Source organism: Polyodon spathula, chromosome 1 (genome assembly GCF_017654505.1).
Source record: "Polyodon spathula isolate WHYD16114869_AA chromosome 1, ASM1765450v1, whole genome shotgun sequence".
NCBI lineage: Eukaryota > Metazoa > Chordata > Actinopteri > Acipenseriformes > Polyodontidae > Polyodon > Polyodon spathula.
In genome coordinates, this window is record NC_054534.1 from 33,536,064 (window position 1) to 33,549,927 (window position 13,864).

The 13,864-nt window shown below is 37.6% G+C and overlaps 1 protein-coding gene across 4 annotated transcripts in view; it reads right to left on the reverse strand.

The window, feature by feature from the left end:
- The window catches only part of LOC121317560 (sodium-dependent phosphate transporter 2-like), a 48,604-nt gene that overhangs the window by 15,289 nt on the left and 19,451 nt on the right, over positions 1 to 13,864 (reverse strand). For 2 of the 4 annotated variants that reach the window (XM_041253636.1, XM_041253661.1), the window contains exon 2: positions 258 to 844. In XM_041253636.1, the coding sequence (XP_041109570.1) occupies positions 258 to 546 (289 nt within the window). In that variant the 5' untranslated portion in view covers positions 547 to 844. Of the gene's footprint in view, positions 1 to 257; positions 845 to 2,470; positions 2,642 to 3,806; positions 4,105 to 13,864 lie in introns of those variants that run through there. The other 2 variants (XM_041253643.1, XM_041253652.1) reach the window with 2 other exon arrangements.

Sequence of the window (13,864 nt, forward strand, 5' to 3'; positions counted from 1 at the left end):
ATACACTGCTGACACATCAATTGAAACATTCCAAAGGCTGCTGGAAATCAATCAAGTTATCATCTGATCCCAAGCTTCCAGCAGCATTTTCTCTCATTTATCAATTTAAAATGATAGGATTTCCTTTCCTACAAAATTTAAATACAGTGTAGTTGTCTTTAAACCAGGATTTGTGAAAAGCAAGGCTGTATTTATTACTTAAAATAACACAATGTGACGCTTTTAAATACAGAATGAATTAAAGATAGCCTGCTTACCAGCCATGGCGCTGACCTCCCCAGCCATCAGCGCGTCCACACTGTTGTTATAGAGGTTGACGTCTATGATGCCCTTTCGTATGGTTTCTCCCACCTTGGCCCCGAGCAGTACTGAGCCGAGGGTCTCGAATATCGAAGCCAGGATGCAGGCCTGCCGCAGAGTCACCACTCCGGAGCCCACAGCTGTCCCAAATGAATTGGCCACATCATTGGCACCGACAGAAAAGGCCAACACAAAGGCAATGATGAAACCCAGGATCAGCAACCACAAGTAGTTCTCCATATCCATCCTGGATTATTTGTTGAGTGCAAAGCAGTTATAAAAAAAAATAAATGTATTTTAACAAAAAAAGCTTGAATGTTTATAAAACAGAATGTGTAAACAAATGTGTTTTTTTTTTTGTTGTGTTTTTTTTTTTTACTTCTCCCCCCCCCCAATTTAACAAAGTCGCTTTTTAGTGTTCAAGGGGTAGAAGAGCTGCTAACTGGTGGTTTTCAGCACGTCAGTACAGTTTGTTTTGTGTGCCGTCAGCTGGACACATTCCATATTTTGCTACCCGAAATGGTACAGCAGAGATGTCCCTTTCCTGTGTAAAAAAGAGAGAAAAGAAACAATCAGTTTGTGCGGCAATATGTTTTCCGCTGCATTATATACTGTAGCAAATATACTGTGATCCAAGGAGAAGAAAATGGCTTCAAAACTGCTAAAGATATCAGATCACACCATCTGACACTTCCAAATGTCAAACACAGCAATAGGCCTATAATGAGGGGCACAAGTGTTGCAGCAATGAGAACATGTCAACAAGACGCAAACATTTTTTTTTTTTTCAAATGAGTAACTATATTTAGAGGTTCACGTTGAACATTATATAACATAATGCAGGTTTCACGTGCAAGGAAAATGAAGGGTTTAGGTTCAAATTAATACATATGTATAACATTTTCAGATATCAGGGATTATACACCAAATAAGGTACCGAGATCAGGATGTGTCTTTATGAGGATTAATTAGATAAACCCCACCCCCTCCCACTTGCAGTCAACCATAATTTACATTAATACATAATTCAGCAACAGGTAGTGTCCAGTTACTTCCTATAATTAAAGCATGTTGAATGGATAAGTTCATGCCATACTGTATATCTACAACCTGACGGATCACTTTTTGACAATAGTCAACTGTCACAGACTTTGAAATTCCTAATCAGAAGACAAACCGATGTGCTCTAATTCAAAAGACAAAATTTAGAAGGCCTTAAAAAAGAATAAGTTTTGCTGCTGTCAAGAGGATTGACTTGAGCAATCCCATTTGAAGCACTTGGACACACACACACACACACCTTTAGTGAGATCCACTCAAATTAGACGTTTCTGAAGAGTGACGCAGCACACAGAAACAAAAGGAACTGTCCTGATCCCACTATAAAGCTATGACAACTAGTACTAAAAATCAGAGAACTACACTTCTGATAAAATTCATTAAGGGGGGAGGGAGGACACGGTTTCAAATGCTCCGACAAAAAAAGACTCAACTGGAAAAGGAGACTATTGTAAAGCATAATGCGACACACCAACTAGTATTTGCCTGGTGGTGGCAGCAGAAGATAATACAAATCAACCAGCATTACAGCAGACAACACAGCAAAAGTACATCTTTCCAAAAAAAATAAAAATAAAAAATAGCCAGTACTGTACCATACCGTACCATTTATCCACCCACACAGACTCAATAACTGATCTAATGCATCAGACCTGGAGCACAAGTTTACTTCAACTTCCCAAGCTGTCAATGATGAATATGAAATGAATATGAAAAACAAGTCCTAGTTTACAAAAAGCAGGACATTTTACCAGCTTGCAGTAAATCCCACCTAACAGCAGTACTCCAGTGATAGGTACAGAGCGAAGTGGAACTTTGACTTAAATGGGACAAGGATTGGGAGGCAGGAGATCCAGTGAAAACAGCAGAAACACAAGCGTGTCTCTGTAACACCCTAAAAACCACAATTACAAGATGTTGCAACCCCAAATCAGTTCTGCAACAGGGTTAGGGAAAAAAAACCTGGAATATGTAAACAAAGGGATGCAATAACCAAAATGAACAATCAGAACATTACTGTTGAGTTCTATAAACCACTTCAGGTATATGACAGGGTTACAGAAATAATAAATCACTCCCATCAGTTAATTTTAAGCTTGAAACTACTTACTTGACAGAAGTCCAAAGCACGATCTACAAAGTACTAAAATCCGTTTGACTAATACAGTACCATAAATGCACAGTACATTCTTTTTTTTTCATCAATATGGCCAACTGCTCTTTCCTTAGATGCCTAATGCTGCTATCAAACAATCAAAATCCTTCTACAGCCATCCACACACAGATACCTTCCACCCTAAACTGCTGTAATAACAAAACAGAGTCAATGCATCCCAAACTGCATCATGCGCTCTGTCTTTTTAAAATCACAACAACCCCCCCTCCGCTTCCACCCCCCCTACTGCTCCCTCGCATTTTCTAAAAGACTACTGTTGCTCAGCACAAAGCCAGTAAACTAGAACAGAACTAGAATGGAGCCTGTTACCACCTGCTGTCTAAATAACAAACTGGCCAGTGAGTCAGTTTACCATTAGCAATTACAACGGTAACGTTAGCATTTTTAAAAGCTATAGGCTTCATCCCCCCACTGCACACACACAATATACTGCATAAATAATGTATGGCATATAAATTTACAGATTTTAATACTGTCAACATTTTCAATATGCACCGTGTACAGCAGATAACTCACAATAATAATAATAATATATTACTTGGAATCTGATGGCATTTCTCCAGACAGCATTTACTCTACAGCACTGCCAGGCATCATTGAAAAAGTAAAATACCTGCAATTAATCACATGGCTTCCCCTGCAGCCCCCCCCCCCCCCCCCTTCTCAGACAGCGTGAATCACTGCCGCACGACTGGAATACGCAGCACAACAAACCAGAATGACGATTGTCCTCTCGGAACACCGATTTCCAATAAATGCAACAGGCTTGTTTGTTCCATTGTGCAGAGTGGGGAGAATGCTTTAAATTGCCCCACCAACTGCAACCCTCAGATCAAGTTAATGCTGCAAACAATGCAAAGGAGCTCCAGTAAATGCAACCTGATATTACAATTTAAAAAATTGCAATATAATCCCCATCTAGAAAATGCAGGTCATATAGTAATACTACAGACTGACAACTTGTATAGTATAGCAAAACAAAGACTATGGGCTGCTGGTTGACTCTGTGATAATCTACAGTGATAATCTGCTGCAATAACTCGGAAAATACTGTAGACAACCAGCATAGCCCTCATGCACGAAAGGAGGCACTACCTTCACAGCTTATTACAGGTAAACACAAATATAAATGACACAGGACACACTAATAGCTGTTTCATATTTAAAGCCATACTGTACACCAACACATTTATAATACACAGACAAAAATTCACACACATGATAATATATTTATAATACTAAACATACAAAGCAACATTTTAAAACATACCTGCAACAAGTTTTCAATGCTCTTACAAACTGCAGCTCAGAGCACACTCAGGAGCTGGATGTCCTTGTAAAATCAATGACTTGAGTCAAAGCTTCCCCTATAAAACACGATGCAGAGTTCTGTAATCTTCCAATACACCCCCAAAACAGGGGTAAGGTTAGCTGCAGAGATGTAGTACTGAAGAGAGACAGTGAGCTGTTGCTTAATGAATGAGACAGGACAAAACAAGAGAGAGAGAGAGAGAGAGAGAGAGAGAGACATACAGAAAGACAAAGAAAGAGGCTTCTTCACAGCACAGCCAGTGAGATTTATTCATTGAGAGGGACCCAGGGCTGCCTCTTAAAAGAACAGCTCTGCAGCGAGCTGGGCAGGGAGGCAGTGCTGCTCCTGAGCATCATCGACGGCTTGGCCAATAACAAGAGAGACAGACTCAGTCACACAAACACACGCTGGGGGGAGAACAATGACGGTTCACAATTACTGGCAGAATACACCACAAGGTGAGCATCCTTGACTTGACAAGCACACACTTGATTAGCAGCACTTATAATATAATTTTCTAAATAACCCCCTGATTATAACAAGTATGTAAACAACAGTTATCCAGCTCATATTATATTTTCACCCCAATCCAGAATGTTTATGAAATTGATACTTTAACAATATAACCTTCACCTCCACAAACCCTTTTCTTTAAAAAATATATTCTTTAAAACCACCGCTAAAATCAGTGAAAAAAAAAGGAAGCCACATAACAGCCCAACTGGTAATTACTGAAGAGCAGTGTTTCATTTGCAAAAGGGAACTAACCCAACAATGGGACCTTTCAGTGCATACTCATTCATTGGAACTGTACATTCTGGTGACCACCTCATTTGAACCACAAAATTATACTACAATTAAATACTGGTCTTCATATATATATTTTTTTTTTATAAAAGCACAGTATTAAGGCTGTGAAAATGCCACCTTTCATAAACAATAAAACAAAACCTTCATAAACAATAAAACAAAACCCAGTAAACTGTAGGCCATTGCTGCCATGGTACAGCACAGCAACATGGGAGGTACACTGAATATGCATTTTTAAATTAAAAAAAAGAAATTGAAGTAAAAATATTTTTTGTTTTTATGTTCAAAAATTTAACAATTAGTTTCCAAATTTAACAGAGATTTACTAAAAGTATATTAAAAAAAAAAAAAAAGTTACCTTCAAACCAACCTCCACAACATCTGCTATAAACCGAACATAATAAATAAAGTGTGGTTTTAAAATGAACTGCATAAAGCAAATACAATATTAGATAATTATCTTTTTGCAACATCAAATTATGTATTTGTCAACATATTTTCACAAAACGTGCAACTCAAAATGGAAGTTTTAACTCTGGATGGTTTACTGCTAAAGTACATAATGGTAAAGATTAGCACCAAAACTCAAATTGTACATTTACTGTATCAGCTTGAATCCTATTCAGTTCTCCACATTCACTTCTGATCTCCCAACAAGCAACTGAGATTCAGCCACTTTCCAGACAAGACTGCCCCAATCTGCTCATTTAAGACTTAACAGCAAAGGATGAGAAAGACAGCCAAAGAGCTTGAACCCATGTCCCCCTAACCTAAGCCTGTACACTGCCAGGGGCACTGCACTAACTATTCCTTGCCTTAATGTTTAGAGGTTCAGTTCTGGTCATAGAACCCACATTCAATTTGAAATTGCAAGAGCATAATTTGCCAACCACCTGTACCAGACTACTTTGCAAACCTGCAACTTCACATAATGTATAGCTGCTGTTCAGGCAACTTCATAACATAGACCATACATACACAGGTTGTTTCAGAAGTCTGGGATCATTGGGCCAAACAGAACAAGTTACTCACTAACTATTCACCAGATGTTCAAAATAGTGTCCGTCTACCATCAGGCATATCTGTAAAAGGTAATTCTAGGAATGGCAAGCACCTTGGAGAGTCAAAGCAGGGTTTTTTTTTTTTCTATTCTAGTTTCTAAACATCTGAAACCTTACCTACAGCAGAACTGTGTTTCCCAACACTGAGGTAGTACTGTAGATTGACATGGTTTAATATACTTGTGTACTTCTGCAATCTTCTGGTAATTCAGCATTTAAAACAGTCCTATATAAAAATGTGATTCTGTCATCAGTAATGTCTGCATGTTGTTTGGGGTGGTAATCTTTAAAATTATAAAAAAGTGGGTTTATTGTTTTTAATGGATTTAACAAGATTTTATAGCATTTTGGTGATCTGTTTAAACAGGAATTTCATCAACAGGTCCACTCCATACAGTAAAATAGCTTTTGTAGATACCTTTGAGGTATTCTAACATTAGTAGGATTTAAATAGAGACCGGTCAGTTACCCAGCTAAAAAATAAATTTAAAAAATTGGGAATGTTTTGATTGGAAGTGGTGTTAATGTATATAAGTCCTTTGAAAATGAACAGTTCTCTGCAATCCAGACCACTAGTTTTCTGAAGCAAGCTACTGAACTGTACAGTACCAGCACTGCTTGAAGCCCAAAAGCACTCGCGCAGTTTTATCTGCTAAACTTTTATTTGGATTTTCTTTTGTGATTCAGTGCTTGTTAAAAAAGGTCAGAGTTGACAGAGTGAAACCTGGAAAAAAAAAAGGGCATATCAGTGCCCCACTGCCTGTGGTGCTAGAGTAGCAGGGGCTGACCAATTAATGTATGCAAAACCCACATATACATTAATAAAAAAATTATTAAAAAAAAAAAAAAAAAAAACAATATTGGGCACCATTTTGAATGAAGTCCAAAGGAAAATTCTGATACATACAGTAAAGCAATTTGAACTCTAAACACTTCTCAGAAATAGTACCCATGGATAAAGAAATACAAATTGGCATAGATATGCATATTAGATTAGCTGACTCGGCTACTGTTTTGACCTTTCTTATACTACTAGACTGGTGTGCCGTTGTGAGTAGTTTCTTTTATAGAACTGTATATAGCCCTGTAGTGCTGAAAGAGTTAACGGTTATGAAATTAGCAAATAAACTACACAGAGCAATACATTCAACAGCTACCTGCAACTAAGCTATTATACCAAAAACAATGTTTTTATTATTTTCAGAACATCTGCCTTTGCACTAGCTTCAAATATATGCCCATTTGTGAAGGAATAAACCAAAAAATGAAATATTCAATAAAGTGTCATATTTTATAAATTACATACAGTAACTAAAAGGATCTTGAGATGAATGATTTCATTTTCATGTATTCTAGACTTTCTAATGGATTGACTTGGGATCAGGCTGAGAATCGTTTCACTTGTGACCTTTATATTTCTGGGATAACCGTCAACTCTGCTGGTTGAAAAAAAAAAAAAGAAAAAAAAGAGAAGGTGGAACCCCACCTACCCAGTGTAGAGACAGACAGCTTAGGCATCCATTCAATTTTGGCTTCTATGTGGTAAACAAAGCTTTATTGTATAATTTAAATTCCAGTGTAACTGGGGCATTTTGCCATTTTACTCTTGCTCAACACATTACTCCTTCTGTCTTTTGTATTCCACAGACAAGCAGACACAGGCTTGACTGTATATCCAAGTATAATTCTCTAAAATCAACAGCACTTGTGTGTTTTATACAGAATTAACCTGACGCACTGAACTCTATTCCATTGGAGTCCTGTGTGTGTCACAGTTGTGCAATTGGATAGAACTGTTTCAACATGGAGAATGGATTCATCTCTCAACTATAACCTCTACAGAACTCTCTTTTTAAAGCATGCAAGTAAACTCTAAAACTACTAAATACAAGATTTTCCAGTACAATATAGGCTGAACTCGTGCAATGGTGTCATGAAACACTAAACTGGTATTGATGACAGTTGACTATCTTCTCTCAACTACTATTCAAAGGGACAGATACAGTACACTAACAGAGTAGGGCTGAAGAAGCCCCAGTCCCTACTAGATCCTGAACCTTTTTATCACTGTCCCTATGAAAAATAAACTATATTAATTTCTAATAACTTCCTGAAAATACAGCACCTGTGCTTTCAGTCTCTGAATCCCTCTCCTTAGTAACGGATTGTTTGGATTTTCAATAGCCATGGGTCAGCTGGGGAACTAAACCAGAGCAATCTCTCATTTTCCACTCTGGAGCGTTCATCATAAAGAGGATTGGTCATAGTGTATCCAGAGATCATTTCTCTTCATGGAACAATGCTGCTGGTTTTCCGTTCCCACAACAGCCTTTGATTTCAATAAGAGTATGCTTTTTAAGTGAAGGTGTAAATGGCAAGGGACTCTCTGTTCAGAAAAAAGAGCATGAGGACTAGTTAAGAGAAATGTATTTCACAGTTTAAAAAGGGTTCAAGTACACATTGAAAATGGGACTGGTGAAAAACATACTGGACTAATAAAGGCAGGGAAATTGATTTTAAAGCCTTAGGAGACCTTTCAGACTAATTTCCCTGGATACTAGATTGTTGTCGAAGGAACCACTGTAGATGGCACATTAAGTTAACGGCTGTATCCCCTAATTTTATGCCTACAGTATGATTAGAAAGTCATCAAGGCACTTTCTCCACCAGACCTTACACCGCATAATGGTTATACGTTGTGCAACTGTAGCCTGCATATCAGACCATACCCATATATCCCTGGTGCACAAACAGGCATTACCTTTAGAGTAATTGGAGACTTACTGGAAGGACTGAGATACCAAGGCTCTGATTGGCATGTCCCGTTCACAAATTAAAGCTTTCCAGGTCAGAAATTACTAGATGTTAAGATGATGCATTTCTAATTCTGCGATGTTGTATACTTTCTCATCTTGCACTGCCCAACGTAAGACAAAAGAATGCAAACCCAAATGATAACAGCTCACACTCCGACACCCGTCTACAAAGCGGTTGCTGTACTATTCATTTAAGGACTCTCCATATGCCAGCAGCATTAAAACTAATCATATAAAAGCACAGTAATGGTCAATTTATTTCGTGAGCAGTAATGTCCAGCTCCCCAATCCCAGCTGCGACCACAGATACACTTTGTTTCTCCTGTTATTTTTCTAAAGCATGGCAACAAGGCAATAATAATTGGAAAGTATTTGACACTTTCAAAAAGATTAAGGAAACCTTAGCATTTGGACAACTGTTCCAGTGATTGGAAGTGTACAGCATATTGGCATTTTTTGCATAACATGACAGATTCACACTGATCCAGACTGACTTGTTACAGCTGACAATTTGGAAAAATGTCAAAGAATACTTGTGCTAATAAAATGTAAATGCATGCAATTTAGTTGCCACCCAAACAAAGACGGAAAACTCACACTCAGCCCATATTCAGAGTTTGAATAGAAAGACTTCACTGGATGCAGGCTTGTTTTATTTTCTAGTAGCCTACATAACTGCTCATAATAAAGTTTAATATATTAAGCGCTAACTGCTCCTCCCCATCCTATATAATTGAACATTTCCTCAGACAACACCAAGACCTGTTGTTTGAAATTCTGCCCTTAAAATAAAATAAAACAAAAATGAAGAAAAAACAGACGGTTTACCTGAATAAAACACAAGCAAAATACGCTGGCTGAACCACAACTACCATTTCCAAAATCAGATACAGACCTTAATGACAGGAGCCCTCATCCAGAAAAGACACCAAACACAGTACACAAACTGTGCTTACTCCCTCTGGCTTATCTGACTTTGTGTTTATGCCAGTTTTACCAACCAGTGTCTAGTAAGATCAGCAGCTCCAGAATAAAGTTAACCTCCCCCCCTCCCAGTATTGGTTTTCAGCCACCAGTGTCTCAAAGAGCTGTTCTCCAGTTTGTCTTACCCCCAGGTCAGTCTGCTTTGTATTTCAAATTAATTTTAGACATAGTTCAGAGAGTTGCTGGCTAGTCCCAGAGTGGACCTCCATCAGAACACCTAGTTGCTCTTTGAAGCTGAAGCTTGTGGTCCACACCCCCTCCCCAGTTTTACTTGCCTCTGCATTTCTAATCCTGCCCCCGCTCTGTGTGTGTTATTCAATGCAGGCAGCACATGACATGGCTAAAACAGACAGTGGGGAATTATGGGATACCCCCACAGTTAATATTGCTGCTGTTGAGAGAGAGAGAGGGAGGGGGGGGGGGGGTGGGGGTGGGGGGGGGGCCACAGGGGTGTGGTGTACGTCGACGGTGAACACATGCAGCTGCCACTTGTTCTGCTAGAATGCTGGGCTGCCCGCCCGGCCAGGGATTAGATTTTGCTTGAGCCATTTATTCTAATGTAACTTTGACCTGGGATTTAAAATGCAATCACATGCCGACCTGGGGCAAACTTGCAAGATCTTAAAAAGGTATAAAAAAAGAAGCAATTTATTCAAGCAGGTAAAAAATAATAATATCTAACTAATCCAAAGCCTGTAGTGTTGACAATCAAGTTGTTTGAGAAGGGCACCAAAGCAAACACAGTTAAACCCTTTCATGATGGAGTTAAAACATGTAGTCTTCAATATCACTATTATCAACAACAATATTGTGAATGGACCAAGTTCATACTGGCAGATGTACTTCAGGAACTACATATTTCCCCACTAAAAATACTGAATTCAATCATTACCGTTTGCTTTTGAAAAGGTTGCTTGCCGCCTTGTTTATTAAAATGTGTCAGTTGGAAACTATTTGTCCCATGCCGTCAGATTACACAATGCTCTTACCCCGAACAAAACCCTGCCGTCAAAACTTGTACTTTTTTTGACAAGCTCATTTCGGCAATAACAACGCCTTAGTGTTACAGTACTTAACATCTTTTAGTATTTTCAACAAACACGTTATTTTTCAGAATCTTCGTAGTGTACAGCAGCGTTTTGCGATCCTAAGGAATATTACCGCGCTTTATCAGCATGAGGTATCTATGGGTGCCATTTGTGCCAAAACTATCCAGCCGTTAGTTTGTCAATTTGGGAATTGGTCAATTTGTCCAGCAATTCGTACAAAAAATTTGTCAATGCACACAGTAATTCATAAACGTATGTTAATTAATCTAATAATTCATTAATTAATCTGTCAATTCATTAATACAAAAGGCTGTACGGACCTGCAAATTTCCAATAAACCAGACAAACTTCTAAATGTCAATCTCGCACTGTGCCGAAAACACTGCAACCTTTCTAGCCACTGGAAGCACACACTAATATTTTAATCAATGAAAATACAGCCTCACTTAAAACTGCTTCAGCCAATAATATTTAGACAGTCGTTTCAAAAGATATTCTGTTTAAAAAGATACTCGACCGCTGATTTTCTGCAATCCTCTCTGTTTTTTTTACATCTACCGAGTCACTCTGAACACGTTTTCAGATTTCTTTTCGCCTTCAATTCCCAGCTGATTTAAGGCAAAAGGTACGTGACTAAAAATATCAAAACAATTGACATTATGTTAAAAAACACACTGCATTTCTGCAATACATTTAGCACAGGAGACAGTAATTGTTAGTCTGACAGACACTTATAAAAATACTGGAACAATTTAAAATGATTGCTTCTACAGTATTGACCTCTATTCACTGGCTGAACATTTGAGGCATTATATGCAATAATTAAAAATTGTGATTAGTGTTAATCGTGAATCCAGTGGGCACTGCTATAAGGCGATTAACAAAAGTTTTCCTTCATGTTAAATTTATGGCCCAAGTGTGTGAATTGCTGAATCTTTGACTTGCTCATTTATATTCAGTATTTGGCATTTGTTACACGCACACTTTTTTTTCCCTTCGGAACATGTGTCTGCACAGATCTACCCACATATACAGAAGCCTCCTTTCTATGAAAATTTACTTGGTACAGCATCTAGAATGGCCAAATATAGGATTTTCAAATGCAGCCTCAACGTTAGCGGAGATACTAAAAGCCACTTTCATCTAAACACCTCATCGGATCACAGACAAATGCAATACAGGTTTATAATAAGGCTTTCAGTTAATCCATTCGAACTACAGGTTAGACATGACCAGCAATTTACTTTAAATTATGAGCAGGATTTGGATGGGACTGTAAAGGACAAAAAGGCGTTCTCCTTAACACAGCTCCCTGTCATTCTCAAGAGTTATCAAAATACAAGTTCAGCATAGCTGAACTAGACCAATTGCAGGTGGTGTTCTTTTGTCATCTAGTAGCTGTTTCTAATATTTTTTGGCAGGGTCTCCGTTTCATGCCCTGTGGCTCTCATAACACATGTCAAAACCAATACTGTCTGCTCAGACACACTTTAGAATCAAAGGGTCCCAAGACCATCTAGGAATTCAGAACAAGCAATTTGATCAGTAAGGCAAGTAAAAAAATAAATAAATAAATAAAAGTAAAAAAGGGAGAAAACATATACTGTACTGTAATCGTATATAGTGCACCTCCTTCAAACATTATTGTCACCAAACATATTTAAGGTTACAGTAAGTGCATATCTTCTGACTTTATAGATCCCCTGTATCACCCTCAAACAAAGTCAACTACTCCTTTGATCACCTCAATGCAATGCCCAATGCCTATTAATTAGGAGGTCATCTGACCATCTCCCTCTATTGAGACTAGCTCTGTTACTCACTTCAGTGGCCTTTATAAACTACTCCACATTATTGTTCCTATTTATAACGCATTAAATGTAGTTTAAGTTTATCTTTAAAGAAGGAACTAAAATCATTTTTATCCAGTATACACACACAATAACAAACATCCCACCAGAGCAGAGCATTTCTCATCAAGTTACATTATAAAGTTTTTTTTTTTCCTTGCGTAAAAAACATAACCCCAGACATTCCAAAACAAGTCGTACTGTATTTCTAGCCTGTTTATTAGTTTTTTTAATAAATATTTTGTTTTATCTTGCCATTTTTTTTTTTTTTTTTTTGCTGTGACAACTGCAGCTTATCTGCTCTGCTGCAGAATCCATACAGATGTGTAAGATAGATAGGCGATAGATCACTTGTGGAATCCTTGCCTTTTCTCTTGGCATTGCACGCAATACCCCAAGCAAAAGAAAAACATTCCTGGACTATACAACTTTAAATAGCAATGCAATTTGGTATTGTTTTTTTCAAAGCCTACTCTATCCAGACCTGATATACCATAAACAGATTATGATGCGTGCAAGTCTGAGGAGGATTTCTTGATGACATCGGAACAATTTTAAAATAACTTAAAAAGTAAAAGGAAAGCTGCCGAATGTTTCCATTGAACACAGCAGAGACAAACCTGTATTTCTACAAAGTTCATCACCCAACTACTTGCTTACTATAAATATGCTATAGTTAATTGGAATTCACTTAGCTGGACAGGGTGTTTCATTTAAGGCTAAATGCCTTTAGGTCCATATTCAAAACTGTGCCGAGGAGATTAGGCTAAATGCCCTTCAAAAGAGGTGCTTCTTTCTTAAAATGAAGCCTAGAGTGTTCACAGAAGGTGATGCCAGGCCATGCATAGTGTATGGACCTCAGTTTCAGAGCTGATATATCCTCAGTTCTGGAATTAATTCTTCCTAGCTGTGAATTGTGTCCCCAGTCTCTAACCCTAAATCCATGCAACTGTGCTGTTCTTTTTGATGCAGCAAATTCTGTGTCATGCGCCTGTTTGAAATTCCACCAGCATCTCAAGTCTGCTACAAGGAGAGTCATTTTTCACCACCAGAATAAAAAAAAAATTAAAAAAAAAAAATTGCTTCTAACACTTAACATTATCCGAATCTACGCTCTATTAGTGTCTAAACTACTGGGAGTAGTTTGTTTTATATTTTGCATCATCATTTTCATTTGTAGACAAACAAAATTATAATCTAGTAGTCATACAGGTAGCAGAGAATTTAGTAAAAACCTTGGCTACATTCACCTCTGCTTTTATTTGAAGCACATACAGCTATGAAATACTGTACTACTATTACAGCATCCAATAGACTTCAACAGTATAATTTTGTAGTTTCTTTGATTATATGATGTTAAATAAAATATCTAAATATTATACATATATATATAAATAAAATAATTGACATTATATATATATATATATATATATATATATATATATA